This window comes from Gobio gobio (genome assembly GCF_949357685.1).
Source record: "Gobio gobio genome assembly, chromosome: 9".
NCBI classification, from domain to species: domain Eukaryota; kingdom Metazoa; phylum Chordata; class Actinopteri; order Cypriniformes; family Gobionidae; genus Gobio; species Gobio gobio.
In genome coordinates, this window is record NC_137115.1 from 55405552 (window position 1) to 55422193 (window position 16642).

A 16642-nucleotide genomic window follows, 5' to 3' on the forward strand; every position below is an offset into this window, starting at 1 on the left:
ATCACAATAAAAAAATATGCCTGAATAAAAAAAATATAATAATCGGACAATGTCATTTGCATTGATAAAGCCTCTCTAAATGTTGAGGTTTGTGATGCGCAAGTATGCCGTTATTATAACACACACACACACACACACACACACATATATATATATATATATATATATATATATATATATATATATATATATATATTAGACCAATAGTCTTGCAAGTCTGGGCTCTAGCATATGTAAACACGCGCAAAGCGCATGCAACCGTTACTAGGTATTTTATGGAATTTTGAGTTAGTTAAAAATTGAATAATGTATTTTGCGATAATATTTAGTTAAATAATTTAATTTATTTAATACTGTTATATTTTAGAAATAGAATTACTTTATGAAGTTGCTAATTCATTAAAATTCGACATATTTTGGAAAACGGCTATTAAAAAAAAAAAAGTGTAAAAAGCGGGGATTTATTTTGTATAAATCTACTTTTCTCAAGATTATTGATATCTATCAGTGTCCCAGTCACAATAAATAATATGCCTAAATAGCCTAAATAAAAAACAGGCTTATAATAATTGGACAATGTCATTTGCATTGATTAAGCTGCTTTAAATGTTGAGGTTTAAATAGTATGATATGTTATATTTTTACTATAACTTAGGCCTATATATTTATTAATGATATGTATATTAGTAATCGCCTACAATATGCTTTTCGGGGTTTTGGCAAATGTAAACGCGCATGCGTTTCAATAAACTATCGCATTTTGAATATTAAAATTCATGTATTTTGCTGTAATATTTTATTTAATATGCTAATGTTATGTTTAGAATTACGTTCTGAAGTTTCTAATGAATTAAAATTCGACATAAAATAAAATAAAAATGTGTATATACTTCCCTCAAGATTGTTGACATCTATCAGCGGTCCCCGTCAAGATATAATAATCATATATGCATTGTTAAAGCCGCTCTAAATGTTGAGGTTTGTGCGTAATTGTGTACATGGGGTGTACCTGACACCGAGTGGGTGGGCTGAGCTGCCGCTCTCGCTTCTATGGCAACCCGATAGATCAGCATCACCATATTCAAGGGATCAGAGCGACTCGGGACGGCGGAAGGCGGGGATGTCAGCGGCTGATGTGGGTTAGTGGATCGCGGGCGTTTGCTTGTGATTGACAGCTGACTGGGATCCTGAGGGTCCGTGACCTCCGCGTCTGCACCCCCCCCTCACACGTGATCTGCGATTCCTCAGACTTTACGTGCGCGCAGAGCTGCACAGTCAGTGCCTTGAAGCTGGAGACCACTGGATCTGGCGGGTTTGGGTAGCCTAATGCGCGAAAGACAGGTGACCCTTCAGACTATCCGGGTTCTGGTGGCAATAATCAGCAGCAAACCGGATTCACTTGTCATTGAGTTGATCGCGCATCTGCTTCAATGTCATAATGGACAGGTTGCATTCGTCCATGCGTAAAAGGCTCTACAGTTTGCCACAGCACATCGGGCAGAGAGCGTCCATCATGGGTGATGCTGAAGACACAGACAAGGACACCCGGAGGAAGAGCATCCGGATGAAGCCCATGCCGTCGCCCACCCCCGGGGAGACCAGAAGCGGGGAGTGCGTGATCATGGAGACGGACATCGGGAGACCCGTGAAGACCAGCTCCAACGGGGATTGCCGGAGGTTCCGAGGCAGCCTTTCATCCATCACCAGTCGGCACGTCCACGACTCGGATGCAGCGGACGAGAGGCGTCTGATCACGGAGGGAGAAGTCACCCCGAGCGAGGAGAGTCCTCCCGGAGCCCCGGAGCCCGGAGCGCAAGGCGGCGGCGGCGGAGAGGACCAGCCGCATCAGGGACTCCCGGAGCAGCCTGGCTTTATAAAGCTGGAGGGCATCGAGCAGATCCTGCCGGACGACGAGAGGTATTATCAAGCGGGCTTCATGCACAGGCAGTTCGGCGCGATGCTGCAGCCCGGGGTCAACAAGTTTTCCCTGAGGATGTTTGGGAGCGAGAAGGCGGTGGAACGGGAGCAGGAACGGGTCAAATCCGCGGGCTTCTGGATTATTCACCCCTACAGTGATTTCAGGTAACTCTAAAACAGCTGACACGTGGATCAATAAGTGCTGTGACAGGACATCAAATATGTTGTTTAGTATCTTAAGAATGTTAAAAAGGGTTTAAAGAGAGAAGGATGGCACTGCTGGTTTGTTTTAACCCAATTTTGGGTCAAATATGGACAAACACTCTAAAAAAAAAAAAGGTTCTATATGGCACCAAAAATGGTTCTTGGCTCGTAATCATAGGGGAACCTTTTTTAGTGCTATATAGCAACAATGTTGGTGCTTCTGTGGTTCTTCAGCGGTTCTTCACCGGTTCTTTGACTAAGGTGCTATAAAGCACCTCTGAAGAACCACTGAAGCACCAAAATTGGTGCTATATAGCACTAAAAAAGGTTCCCCTATGATTACGAGCCAAGAACCATTTTTGGTGCCATATAGAACCTATTTTTTTTAGAGTGTTATAACATTTGGGTTAGCATTTTTTAGAGTGTAAAGGTGTATTTTTTTTCTTAATAGTATTTTTTAGAGTGTAAAAGTGCATCAATGTATATTTTCTTAATAGTTATAATTATGCGCTATGCATATTTAACTAATGCATGCGTCCAAAATAAAGTACAGTTATGTTTATATTTCTTCTTCTTCCCACACTGTAAAAACAATATTGTTGGTTTAACTTAAAAAAATAAGTAACCTGGTTGCCTTAAAATTTTAAGTTCATTGAAATTAAAAATTTGAGTTTATACAATGAAGGAAATTGGTTTAATAAATAGAAACTCAAAATATTATTGTATCTGAACCGAACCACATAAATAAATAAAAAATGTTGTGATAAATCGTGAAAATAGCACAATTTGGCATGTTTCAATGCATTATAACAAATAAAACACAATTACGCAATATGCTTACGAAATATTTGAATAAAGGGTGATGTCAATTTCTTAAATATTCATTATATTAACTAAACATTTTTATTTCAATTAACTCAAAATTTTAAGGCAACCAGGTAACTTACTTTTTAAATATTTTTTTACAGTGCAGTGTGTTTTACTGCCATTTTGCAACGCTCTCCCAGCTGACAGCAGAAGTGCATTAGCTGCTTGAATTTTATATGAAATCCAGACTCTCTCTCTCTCTCTCTCTCTCTCTCTCTCTCTCTCACACTCTCTCTCTCTCTCTCTCTCTCTCTCTCTCTCTCTCTCTCTCTCTCTCTCTCTCTCTCTCTCTCTCTCTCTCTCTCTCTCTCTTTATTCATTAAGACGTGTCCTTGGGGATGACATTGACTCTATAGATTTGATATGTTCCGCTTGTTAATAATAACACACACCGGTTTGCCTCAGGCTTCATTTGTGATGATATGAGTGAACGCAGGAACCGATTCAAGTCTAAGATGCATATTGTCTGTGATTGGGTTGGATTTACACACTGTTTTCATTCATGAGTGGGAATAACGTGTGACAGCAAACCCAACCCCCTCCGGAGACGCGACTGCTGTTTGCCTTGTTTACCTATTGATCCCGAGAAGATGCTTTTATTCTGCTCGACATTATGAGATTGCAGCGTTGTTCCTGGAGGATATGAAAGGCAGTGTGGGAATACACTGATATTGCTATGTGTGTGTGTGTGTGTCGGTGCTGAGAGAGGAAGTTTATTCTTTTGTTGTCATCAGTTTTCATAATTGAAGGTTATGCATGAGATCCACATTTTGCTTGATACCTAAATAATCAGAGAGACCGTTTTAAAGTTATACATCCCCACAAAATGTCAATATTTATACTTATTATGGATAATATTCCCCTCTGCTGAAGCTATGACATCTCATTTGTTCGCTTTATAGACGCATATTAGAAGAACCAGCACGTCTATGACCTCAAAGAGACATTTTTGAATCTGAATGAGATTGTGAATGAGATTTCGGTGGAGGGGAAGATTATAAGACCTGTGTAAAGACTCTCATTTTATCCTCAGAAAAAGAAAAAACACAGCTTATTTCTCCATTTTGCCTGAACTATTCCTTTAAAAGGGACTTTTCACAAGATCTCTGTTGTTCCCAGTAGTGTTGTCACGATACTGGAATTTCTAACTTCGATACGATACCTAAAAAAGTATCGATATTCGATACCAGTTTCGATACCATGGGGAAAAAACGCTGCTTAAACTGTCGAATAGATATTTTTAATATAATTTCTTTTTTTTTGTCCGTCTGAACATTTTATTCTGAAGAGATCACTTTATAAGATAAAGCTTTTTCTCATTTATAAACGTTGATCAATTATCTCACAAATATTTGCTAACTAATTGTGTTGCAATAGCTTACATACAGCACAAGGAAGCTTGATTTCAAATTGAAGTAAACAGTAATAAAATAAGAACAAATAAACAAATTACAAACAGTAGCACAAATAAAAACAATAGAATAAAGATACTGAACAAAAAACAAACAAAGTAATCAAATTTAAATAACATTGGATAATCTTCATTACAGATGAATCCATTAGACTTACGCAAGTTAATGAGTCAAGAGCAGTAAGTGATCGTTTGTCTTTTTGTAGTTTGAATGATAAATAACTGCTGTCCCTTTAAGACCTGAAACACTGTTCCTGTGTTACACATTCTCCCTAAACTGTTTACGGCTGTGTTTACGTTAATAATCACCAAGATGGGCATTGAGACATTTTTTGAGTGTATTGAACATAGGGCTGTAACGATTTGACCAAAAATAAAAACCTCGATTAATTGAACATCTGACCTCGATTACGATTAATGAACGATTGTTTTGCTTTTTCTTTTTCTTTTTTGCCCTCATAAGGTTTTTGAGTAAGTTCCTGATAAGGTTTGTACTGTAAATATTTTCTACTATTAAAGGTGGAATTTTTTTTTCCTAATGAAAAAGTGCATTTCTTTGTGATTTTAAAATACTTGAAGTAAACGGTTCACTTTCAGCAGTTATTGTCTATGGAGCAGATTTCTGTTTGTTGTACATCAGATACAGATAAATTAACACTGTAGGCCTACATTACATTTATCTGAATGCATCAATGAGAGCGTGATTGTGTGTGTGAATTACTCATACTGTCTCTATTCATTATGAAGCTGTGGTTTGTACTTCAAAGGTAGTAAAATGTACGGCTATAACGGTTGAGTTTCTGAGCTACTTTAGTGACTTTACTTTAGTCACAGGACAGCGTTGAGACTGCGTTGCTGCGCGCGATCTTCACGTGATGTGCGAGCTTCTGTCTGAGTGTTCGTTTGTCACAATATATCAGGCATTAGTTCAACATAATACACATCTGATGGTTGAAACCCGCTTTAATGTTCAAACTGGCAGGGCTTAAACCACATACAAATGACAAAGCTTTGTGAGGATGCAGGTGAAAGATCTGCCTTCAGGGCGCGCGTGTTATCAGAGACGCGACACGGCTCTGTGTCACAGAAAAAAGCTGAGCTCTGAACGGATACATATTGTTGTTTTTGAATAGTGCACAATCGCTTTAAATGTTGAAACTGGCAAGCCTTTAAACGCATTTACTTGACAAACTTTATGAGCACGAAAGTGAAAGCGGCTTCGGGGCTTGCGCGCGCCGTCTGTGTGTGTGTGTGTGTCAGTGGCAGCGCGTATAGGCTATAAGAACAGCAATTAACTGACCTGTTGTTTAAACTGTGTAAAACATGCAGTTACTATAGTGATTCTGGGCATCTATAAACACAGATAACTGCTCCTGCATCTCTGTGTGCCTGCAAACTGCACTTGATGTGACTGACGGGGCGGAGTCACGTGAAAACCGAAATAACCGACATGGGAAAAATAGGTCGGTTAGAGGTTCTGAATGTCGGTTTCGGTTATTTTTCGATTAATCGTACAGCCCTAATTGAACATTAATAATCTGGAAAAAGGAGCTCATTTTTGCACATGTATGTCAGAGGCGGCTTTTTTACAGTATGCGTGTGGTCGCTTCAGATGCGAGCGCGAAATCTGCGTGAATGAGTAGAATTAACGTTATGTGCAATCCCACGCGAAATTCAGACCGGTCACACCAATAAAATAAGTCACCAATAACACGCAGTCATGAGGAAAAATCCAGCAGAACATGCATTCGCTGTGTTCAGAGGGTTAACCGGACTGAATGAGAGGAGGCGGGTGCGTGGCAACGATACTGTAGAAAATGAGTATCGTATCGTTTCAGATATTTCAGTATCGATACATATCGAAATATCAATATTTTTGACAACACTAGTTCCCAGAATGTGTTTGTGAAGTTTCAGCTCAAAATACCCCCTAGATAATTTATAATAGCTTATCAAATTTGCCCCTATTTAGGTGTGAACAAAAACACAGTTTTTGTGTGTGTCCCTTTAAATGCAAATGAGCTGCTGCTCCCCGCCCCCTTTTTAGAGGAGGGCGGTTCCTTTACACGAGCTTCGCATAGTAGCCAAGTCCATGTATAACACGCGACTTTGGGCTTCTTTTTTTGGCAAGTCGTGTTAAAAAAATCACTAGTCGCAGGTTGTGTTTTTTTGGGCTTATTTAAAAAAAAAAGTGGTTGCTTGTTGGGAAAATATAATAAGCAACTTCGTTTCTTTACATTTATGGTCGCTGTTTTGTCCAATACATTGGCTGACAGTGCATACAGTGCAACGATACAAGTGTTAATAATTCGTCCTCATACATCCCGCCTCCTTATACCCCTCATTGAAGAAAAATCGGGTGCCACATGCAGGCATGTGACGCTATAAATGCACGTAATGATAGTTAGCAGACGTGAATAGACGCATACATTTTTTACAAACAATGCCACCAGCATAGATGTACAGAGATGGAGAGGAAACCGGGAGGAGATCGGGACCTAATTTAATTTAAAAAATATTTGTATAATGTATTTATCAGTATAGGCTATTATTGTAAAAAATACAAAAAAAAGTATACTAATAATCAGGGGCATAGCCAGCAGGTATTATATATAATATAATAATATTTGTTAAATAACAGTTGTTTAAATTATTTTAACGTAATTACAACATTTTTATAGCATCTCAAATACTAAAATAAATAAGATGTACTTTTTTTTACAGTCTATGGTTTTTGCATAATGCTTGATGAGTTTGATTGACAGCTGTGTTAGGCAATTAGGTGTCAGGCTATCTCATGCATGTCGCGCGGCTCGCGCCTGTGAGTTCATGAAGTGTGTCTACCTATTCACTTAGCCTATAAATTGCAGTTGTGTGATAGATAAACAGCAGCGATGCATAATTCTATAAAAAGGACTTTTAAAAACGTGCATTAACGCGGGAGAGAACCCATCCATCAGGCCACAAGTAACGTTAAGACTTTTCAATTCCAAGCGCGTGTTTATTCTGTAAAGCCGGAAACACGCCAACAGTATTTGTCAGTTGTGATAGTGTAGGGGTAAGGTGTGTGGCACTAAGTTTTGACGCAATTTGACCTGAGGTTCGAATCCGCCTTTTGCCGAACTATCTGTACTTCCTTTTCCCATCACATATCAGATCGGAAAGGCGTTTATTTTCATTTAAAAATTAAGAAAATATTTGAAAAGTGGAAATGAAGTGTCTAACGTTTGTTGTAACCGCTGCTCGTGTTTTGTATGTGGACAGGTTGTAGCTAGAGTTTTGGTTTATGTTGATTAAATGGTTGATTATTTTTCACTGGATGTGTTTTTTTTATAAACAATGTTTACTTTTAAACAGCAGACAACCTTTAGATGTTTATGTATTATTTGCATCATAAATAATACACTTAATACATTCAATAAATTTTTTTAAAATGGTTAAATAAATTTTTTTAATAAAAATATAAAAAACATTTAGCTCCGTCAACAACAAAACAGGCCAATCTCACTCAGCCGAAATGTCAGGAATAACCAGTTGTGGAGCGCAGCCGTACATGTTTGACCCAGAGTCGGACTGCAACTTTTAGACGCACCTGGACGTTTCTGAATGGTTTGTGGATACATTTGTCTAACGTTAGTTGTTGTGGAGTTGTATAGGTGCGGGAACGTAAAAAAGTCTGTCACCTCATTATTCAATGCATAATAAATGTTTGTTATGAATTACGCAGATGGTGGACACAGCTCTAGTCTCTGTGAATACAGTCAGAGACGATGCTAACTCATTAGCCGTACAGCGTTCTAGAAAGCTCATTCAGAAAGGAAATTTACAAACATTCACAAAATATGAAGTGCCATCCGCACTTGTTCTGGATATGAAGCGTTGGTATTGACCCATCCTTCAGAAACGACTTCCTCTCAAATCCAGCGTTACTGACCCTCGTTAGTGAAGCAGTCATGCGTAAAATGATTTGCGTAAAATATATGGGTCAATGACATGTATTTTTTGTTTTGTCTGAATTAATTATTTTCCTAAAAAGAATTGTAATAAATACATGTCATATATCAAATTGATCTACAATATTTCCTTTATAAGAAACCCTTTTCATTTTTTGGGAATTCAATGGACTTTTTGAGTTGTGGTATTTGAAAGACCCAAAATGTCAGGTGGTGCGACCGTCCGAACGTACGAGCAGAAAACAAAACGGTTCATTTTCTCAGTAAAATTATTAATCAAATAGTTTGGCACGATTTTACGTTAAATTCCTTATAAATGAGGGAAAATAGTGTATCCGTCCTATTTCAAAACTATTCTATTACTTCAAAAACTTTTTTAATGTACTTCTCCAAATGTCAGGCGACATAAAAATACCATTTAATGCAATGTTCCTTTAAGAAAACCATGTGACCGCTATGACATCACACAGAAGACCCCAGAGGACCCCTTTGATTCAGTAATAATGTTCCTCACCCTCCCATTAATATCAGATAATTTGACATTTTTGAGTAATAATGAGGTTGATTCAATTATCATGTCAGGTGGTATGACCCCTGGAAAACTTAGAAAATGTGTTGTTATTATAAAAATGTGTATTTGATTTTAAAAAAAAATCTATGTATAACCTTGAGCATATGGTCAAACATTTGTATAGGTGTCCGAGTTAATGCCTGTTAGATTTGAATTGAGTGTGAAATGTCAGCAAATTTACATTTAAAACGATCAATTCCCACTGCAATCGCAAAATGAAGTAAGAAATATAACCGTAATGAATACAAATAATTTTTACAGTTAAAAACAAAACATAAAAACTCCTTATGGAAAATTGGCTGTTTGAACACACAGAAAAGTGTCCGTTTATATGAATTGGACTAAAATGGCAATACACTGTAAAAAATGAATCATGGGTCTTGTAATTTTCACTAAAAAAATTGAGGTGATAATTAAAAATAGTGTGTATATTTTCTTAAGAAAATTGTGGTTCAGTGTTTTATAGAAAATATTGAGAACATTTCACTAATAAAACCAAGAGATACATTTTCCTGATTTTTTTTAAGGAAATGTAAGCAATCTTGAGCCTTCAATCAAAGAACCAAATAAACTGATAAAATTAAGGAAAATAAGGTTACCTATTTATTTTAAGAGAATTAACTCAATTATGCAGTTTTATTTAGAGACACCATTGTTAGTTCCCAGCATACTTTGCATATGGCTGGAAAGGGAGAGTTAATATTAAAATTAAGTGTTATTTTATGTGTTTTTGAGTGAAGGGAAACATCTGTTAACGTTTAATGTTCTGTTATGTTTGACATTTGAAAGATTTTCTTTCTGTTGAAGTTTTGACCGTTACCATTGTGCAGAAGAGTAGATCTTATGGTTAGGTTGTGGATAACTGCATGTATACCAATATTATAAAGCATGTTGCTTTGGTCAATGAGCAATAACTTTGCTAATGCCAGTGCAGTAACAAGTTTGTTTCTGCTTGTGCTGTGCTAGCAGCATACAGTTCATTAATTGTATAACGTAAGTCAAATAGAAACAGGTCATTTCCATTCCCTCTAATTTATACTATTTTTTTAAAGTCAACTTAAAATTAATAAGCACATGTCACTAAAAATATTTAATTTATTGTTTCGTAGAATAAATAATTTAGGAAATTTTACACGATTTATTCAGGTAGATTCAATTGAAGAAACCAAGCCAAAACTTCTCAAAAATATTATGTGTAAAATTGTTACCATTATTTATTTAAGCAAATAGCACATAACATTTTTTACAGTGTACATAAAGACATGGAAAGGGAATTGACCATGTGATATGCATTTTATATCCACAAGTTTTCAGTAGTGCTAAGTACATTAAATGTATATTATTTTAAATGAATATATGGTCGTCCCGCTTGACATTTTCTGGATGGTAAAATCAGAAATCTTGTTTAATAATGAATTAAAAGCTGTAAAACCAATGTGAATCAACACCATACAGTTTTTGGACATAAAAAATGCATTTTAAAACTGTTTTGCTTTAAAAAAAAAAAAAGTATCTTAAAAAACCTTATTTGTCATTGACCCATAATACATTTTACTGGCATTATTCGGCACATTTCCTTCATAAATGAAATTCATCCACGGTGTCCTCAGTGGCTCTGATGAGTCTATGAGACTCGTGTGTTCGCTGGTTCATCAACACAACATTTGTGATGTTTTTGGCGCACACATTGCAATACTCGAGCGCTGATACAGCGAGTAAACAGAAATGGCGTCTCTGTGCTTCTAATGCTAAAAGGGCCAATCGTCAACAGTCATGGGCGGGGCTTCCCTACTCTTACATAGGAGTAGGGGGAAATATGAAACAGCGCGTTATGAGTGATTGATATGGATTATAAAAAAAGTATTGGCTGGATTTTGACCATTATATGCTGGTTGTTTACACACACTGTGTTCATACACCTTATAAAAGTGAAGTTTGCATAATAGGTCCCCTTTGCGCACACTGGATTACAGATCTTTCATAGCCATGCTGGTGTTCTCCACATAATAGATAATAGTGTCGTCGCTTCTCTCCGTCTGAACACAATAGACTGAATTTTCAGGCCTAATCTCCTCTTGCATGCACCTCTGTAATTACCACAGCAAGGTCACACACTTACGGAAGATAAAGGCCACACGGCATTCTTCAGACTGAGGCTTGGATATCTCACTGACCCCTGTTCATTCGGTAGCTCTGCTCCCTGCTTTGCTCATTAGGCAGCTGCCTTTTAAGTCAGCATCCTCATAGAAGAGACCTTTGGAAGCAATTCTGTGCGACATGCGCCACACACTTGAAGCACAACTAGAGATGTGACATGATGTGTTGCAAGAGAGTTTAATGTTTAAAGTCGGCCGAGTGAAACTGCTTCACAAACAAGAACAAATGTAGGGCTGTGGGGGATTGATTGGATGGTGGTGGTTTGCTATTGGTGGATCTCATGTGAGTGACAGGTGGCCCCGCCCTCGTCATCAGAGAAGAGATGAAGTTATTCTGAATCAAGACTACCAGGAACATGAATTTAACAAAATATCAATGTGAACTTATCAATCGTTTATTAAAAAAAATGCAATATTCCATAAAAACTTATTTTGATTTCATTATTGTATTTCATGCACATTGGTAATTCAAAGTGCTTGACAAAAAAATCATTAAAAGGGGCATGAGATATAAAAAAATAACTATAAAAAGTAAGAAATAAGTTAATTAAAAATTGTTTTTTATTAATTAGAAGAAAATGTAAAAAAAAAAACTTTTTAGTAGTAAATCAAATATATTTTTAACCCGTCAAAATAAAAGTTTGCCTAACTTGACAAATAAATTACTGTTGTACAGTAGAATTTAGATACGTCTCAATGTAATAATAATACTAACACTAATGTAATAATAATAAATTACCAACAAAACAAAAATGTCTTCATGTTTTAATTTTAACCGTATAAAGCTCAGTTGTGCAGCACTTTGTTTGACAAAAAAAGTTTAATTAAATCAAAAGATAAATTAAACTAATGTCTTATGTCTTCATTTGATTACCAGAAAATACACAACACAATTTGTGGGAAATCTTTTCATAGAAATTAAATTAAAAAGAAAAAATAATGAATTAAATTAAGTAGCTAGTTGCCTACTATTTACTAGTAAATATTACAGTAATCAAACATGACAGACGATGGCAGACAGAGACAGGGCAGCTCTGGCATAATGTCAATAACACTTTTATAAATGACTTACAGGTTCTGCACAGTTATTGATGTAAACATCCCAAAAGTACAGAAAAAAAGGTACAGTTGGATTCAGGTACCGAATGCTGATGTTTGGGGAAAACAGCACTTTTGCTTTTTTGGTATGGCTAATAATTATTTTTATTTCCAAATCCTGTTTTTTGGATGCATTTTTATTCATTTTGGTAGCATTTCTGTCCCAAACCCCTATTATTTTCCACCCCTGGTGTGTGTGGTTAGGGTTAGGTGTGATGGCGGGGTCGGGGCTCTTTTTCGAGGGGCCACTTCTGTCACAAGGCCTGTTTTAAGTGAAGGGCCGCTACTGTTTCTAGGTAGGCCGCTCCCTAGGTTCTGCAACAGAGCTCATCTGGTCCCTCCCTCTCATTCCTCACACAATACACTTCTAAAATCCTCTTCTGTTTAGCGTGTCATCCACCATATATTTATCTTGTCATGCTCTTAACGTACTTGCGATGCTCAGTATCTGTTCCCAAGTCATTGAGCAGAGACAGATTTGCCCCGCAGGAAATGGAAAAAGACAAATAAAGGAAGTTTTGCATCAGAGGTGGCTTATGTCTGCTGTTGCGCAATGGCCATGTAATTAGTGTTATACGCCGCGCGCGTAAAAATGAACCCGTGTTGGAGCTGCGCTTAAACCCGGCGATGATTACGGAACCTGCATTTAAAATCCTCCATGTCTCCATTCATCCGTGTGCACAGATTTATCCGTATCACTGTAGTTCAGTCATTCGATTGATGCCTTCACCCCTTCCACAGGTCACACGCAACAGATTCTGTGATCAGCGCAGATCACACACTCGCCGGCTCTAATGACTGAGATTCACACTTCATAAAGACTGTGACCGCAGTAATTGAAATGTCAAGCAGTGGTGCATCGGTCACCGACGCTTGTTAATTATGAGCAAGACGCTGCAATATTTTCAAACCTGTTTGATATTATCGGCACATGATCTTGTAGTGTGTGCAATGCAACGACAAAGTGGAACTAATCCAGCCAATCACAGTGCAGATGGTATAAAAACTGGAAAAAAAACTGCACAATATATTGAAATTATCGAAATATGGCAAATTTACATATCGCAATATGCGAAAGGTCAAAGTTTTATAAGCACTATCTATTTCATTTGTATCTTTCTTTTTGTTTTTGTTGTAGTGATGATTTCTTTTCCCAGAAAGAATGTGAAACATATTGGTTATATACAGTTTTTAAATGTTTTTAAACTTAAAGCAATATCGCATTTTTCTTCAATATCACACAGCCCTATCGGCCACCATATCAGTATCGGCTGATTAATGTTCTTTTTAATGTTATCGTATCGGCCGGTAAGAAAATGTGCCCGATATATTAAACCCGCTGAGACACTTCATATGCGCACGATGGTTATGAATTGCTTGAAATATGATTGGAATCACTTCAAAAAAGGAAAATACAGTTCAGTCTGTCCTATAGGCTACCTAAAATTATGATGAGAACATTATTATTGTGTGTTTGGGACATGGATTTTAATGGCCAGACTTTTGTTTTTGTAATCAGGCTCTCAAAAATTATATAAAAATTTGGATTTAGGTTTATCGGCCAATGTATCGGTTATCGGCTTTCAAATTGAAAGAATTATCGGTTATCAGTATCGGCCTAATTTGTCATATCGGTGCATCCCTATAAAAAAGATCTCAAAATTATATAAATTTTCAAAATTTGGATTTAGATACAGTATATCAGCCAAAATATCGGTTATTGGCTTTCAAATATAAAGAATTATCGGTTATCGGTATCGGCCAACATTTCGGCCATATCGGTGCATCCCTATAAAAAAGGATCTCAAAATTATATACAAATTTATATCAAATCAAAAATTATATTAAATTTGAATTTAGATTTATCTGCGAATATATCAGTTATCGGCTTTCAAATATAAAGTATTATCGGTATCAGCGCATCCCTATAAAAAAGGATCTCAATATTATATAAAATCAAACATTATATAAAATATGGACTTTGATATATTGGCCGATAAATCTGTTATCGGCTTTCAAATATAAAGTAATCAGCCCAAATTTTCATATCGGTGCATCCCTATAAAAAAGGATCTCAAAATTATATACAAATTATATAAAATCAAAAATTATATAAATATTTGGATTTAGATTTATCACCCAATATATCGGTTATCGGCTTTCAAATATAAAGAATGATCGGTATCGGGCTAAATTTTCATATCGACGCATGCCTATAAAAAAGGATCTCAAAATTATATAAAAATTTATATCAAATAAAAAATTATATTAAATTTGGATTTAGATTTATCAGCCAAAAATTAATTATCAGCTTTCAAATATAAAGAATTATCGTATCAGCCTAAATTTTCATATTGGCGCATGCATATAAAAAAGGATCTCAAAATTATATAAAAATTTATATCAAATAAAAAATTATATTAAATTTGGATTTAGATTTATCGGCCAATGTGTCGGTTATCAAATTTCAAATATAAATAATTATTGGGATCAGCCCAAATTTTCATATCAGCGCATCCCTATAAAAAAGGATCTCAAAATTATATCAAATCAAATATTATATAAAATTTGAACATTGATTTAGCGGCCAATATATCGGTTATTGGCTTTCAAATATAAAGAATTATTGCTATCAATCAAAATTTTCAAATTGGTGCATCCCTATAAAAAAGGATCTCAAAATTATATACAAATTATATAAAATCTAAAATTATATAAATATTTGGATTTAAATGTATCAGCCAATATATCTGTTATTGGTTTTCAGATATAAAGAATTATCGGTATCGGCCAACATTTTCAGAACGGTGCATCCCTATAAAAGAGGATCTCAAAATATATAAAAATTAAATACAATTTAAAAATTATATAAATATTTGGATTTAGATTTATCAGCCAAAATATCCCTATAAAAGCGGATCTCAAAATATATAAAAATTAAATACAATTTAAAAATTATATAAATATTTGGATTTAGATTTATCAGCCAAAATATCCCTATAAAAAAGGATCTCAAAATATATAAAAAATTAAATACAATTTAAAAATTATATACATATTTGGATTTAGATTTATCAGCCAAAATATCCCTATAAAAGAGGATCTCAAAATATATGAAAATTAAATACAATTTAAAAATTATATAAATATTTGGATTTAGATTTATCAGCCAAAATATCGGTTATCGGCTTTCAAATATAAAGAATTATCGGTTATCGTATCAGCCAAAATTGTCATACCAGTGCATCCCTACTGAAAAATCTCGTAATCACTTTGTGTGAACTTCTCATGTCTGGGTCATATTTATGTAGGTAAATGAAAAGCATTGAAGAAAATGTATTTATTTTACATTATTCAAAAGTATTATAGATGTTCAAATTTATGCTGATTTGAATTTTTAAAAATCACTGAGTAATATGAGTCTAATACATTGACAATAATGACAATAACACCAATGAGAAAGAGATTTGTCATGGAAATAGTAAATAAAAGCTTCATTTTCTTAATGCGAAATATAATTTATTATTCTTATTTTGTGGTGAATCACCTGTGAGCAATGCAAACTTAAAATGAACGTCTTTTTTGCATGCTAATATAATTATTTTCAATAGCAGTGATGTTGTGTAATTACCCACAGTTCCACAGAATAATTATCGATTGAGTGCATGTTGCTCATTAGTATTTCTCCATGCACACTAATGGAATTACGCTGTAACGGACACTGTAATGCGGGACAGTGTGTTGATCCTATGCCGTATAGGACGTGTGTTATTTACTCAGTCACTGCTGGTGTTGCTGGCAGAAAAGAGCGATGTTGTGCCTTAATGCTTTTATACTGTGATGTAAAACACAGGAAGTTCCATAACGGATGCCTGGAGATCAGCGGCAGGAAGGACGAGCTTGTGGCTGTAGGCGATGTGCATATTGTGTAATATCATTTGTGCAGGACAAGAGAAGGATTAAATAGGGACCATAATCAAATCAATAGTCTCATTTCCAACTCTAAAGTATTTTCTTATCTTGTGTATGTTTCATCAAGCCTTGAATTAAGCCTTTATAATGGAGAGAAACCATGGAGAATAGCGCAGTCAATTTTGAATAAATAATTCTAATAGTTTTTATTATTGGCATAAGCATCATTAATTAAGTTCTCTAATTTAGCTTTTGGTAATTTTAGTAATGTGGAGTATTTTTGAATTAAATTTTTTTTAAAAGGAATGGTTCATTACAGAATTAAAATTTGCCAATAATAATATCGATATTACTGAAATAGAGAAAAAAGCCCCTAAAGGGACACGGTGGTGTAAAAATACAAGATGGGACATCATGGGAGGAAAAATATATTTCAATGCTTTTGACTTCCCTTTTAAAATGCAAAAATGTATCTGGGAACGCAAAATATTTGTGAGAACACGCAAAAGCTTTGACCTATGATTTTTCCTCCCATCTAATTTTTTTTCTCCAT

General features: G+C 35.4%; 2 protein-coding genes across 3 annotated transcripts in view; one reads left to right on the top strand and one right to left on the bottom strand.

Annotated features, from left to right (window-relative positions):
* rec114 (REC114 meiotic recombination protein) overlaps window positions 1-1406 on the bottom strand; it is a gene marked incomplete at its 5' end in the record, with an annotated part of 27890 nt that extends 26484 nt beyond the window's left edge. The window contains 2 exons of the mRNA XM_079826177.1: window positions 1010-1048; window positions 1356-1406. Coding sequence (XP_079682303.1) covers window positions 1010-1048; window positions 1356-1406 — 90 coding nt within the window. The remainder of the gene's footprint in view (window positions 1-1009; window positions 1049-1355) is intronic.
* hcn4 (hyperpolarization activated cyclic nucleotide-gated potassium channel 4) overlaps window positions 1078-16642 on the top strand; it is a 178726-nt gene continuing 163161 nt past the window's right edge. For both annotated transcript variants that reach the window (XM_079825827.1, XM_079825828.1), the window contains exon 1: window positions 1078-2082. In XM_079825827.1, coding sequence (XP_079681953.1) covers window positions 1439-2082 — 644 coding nt within the window. In that variant the 5' untranslated portion in view covers window positions 1078-1438. The remainder of the gene's footprint in view (window positions 2083-16642) is intronic.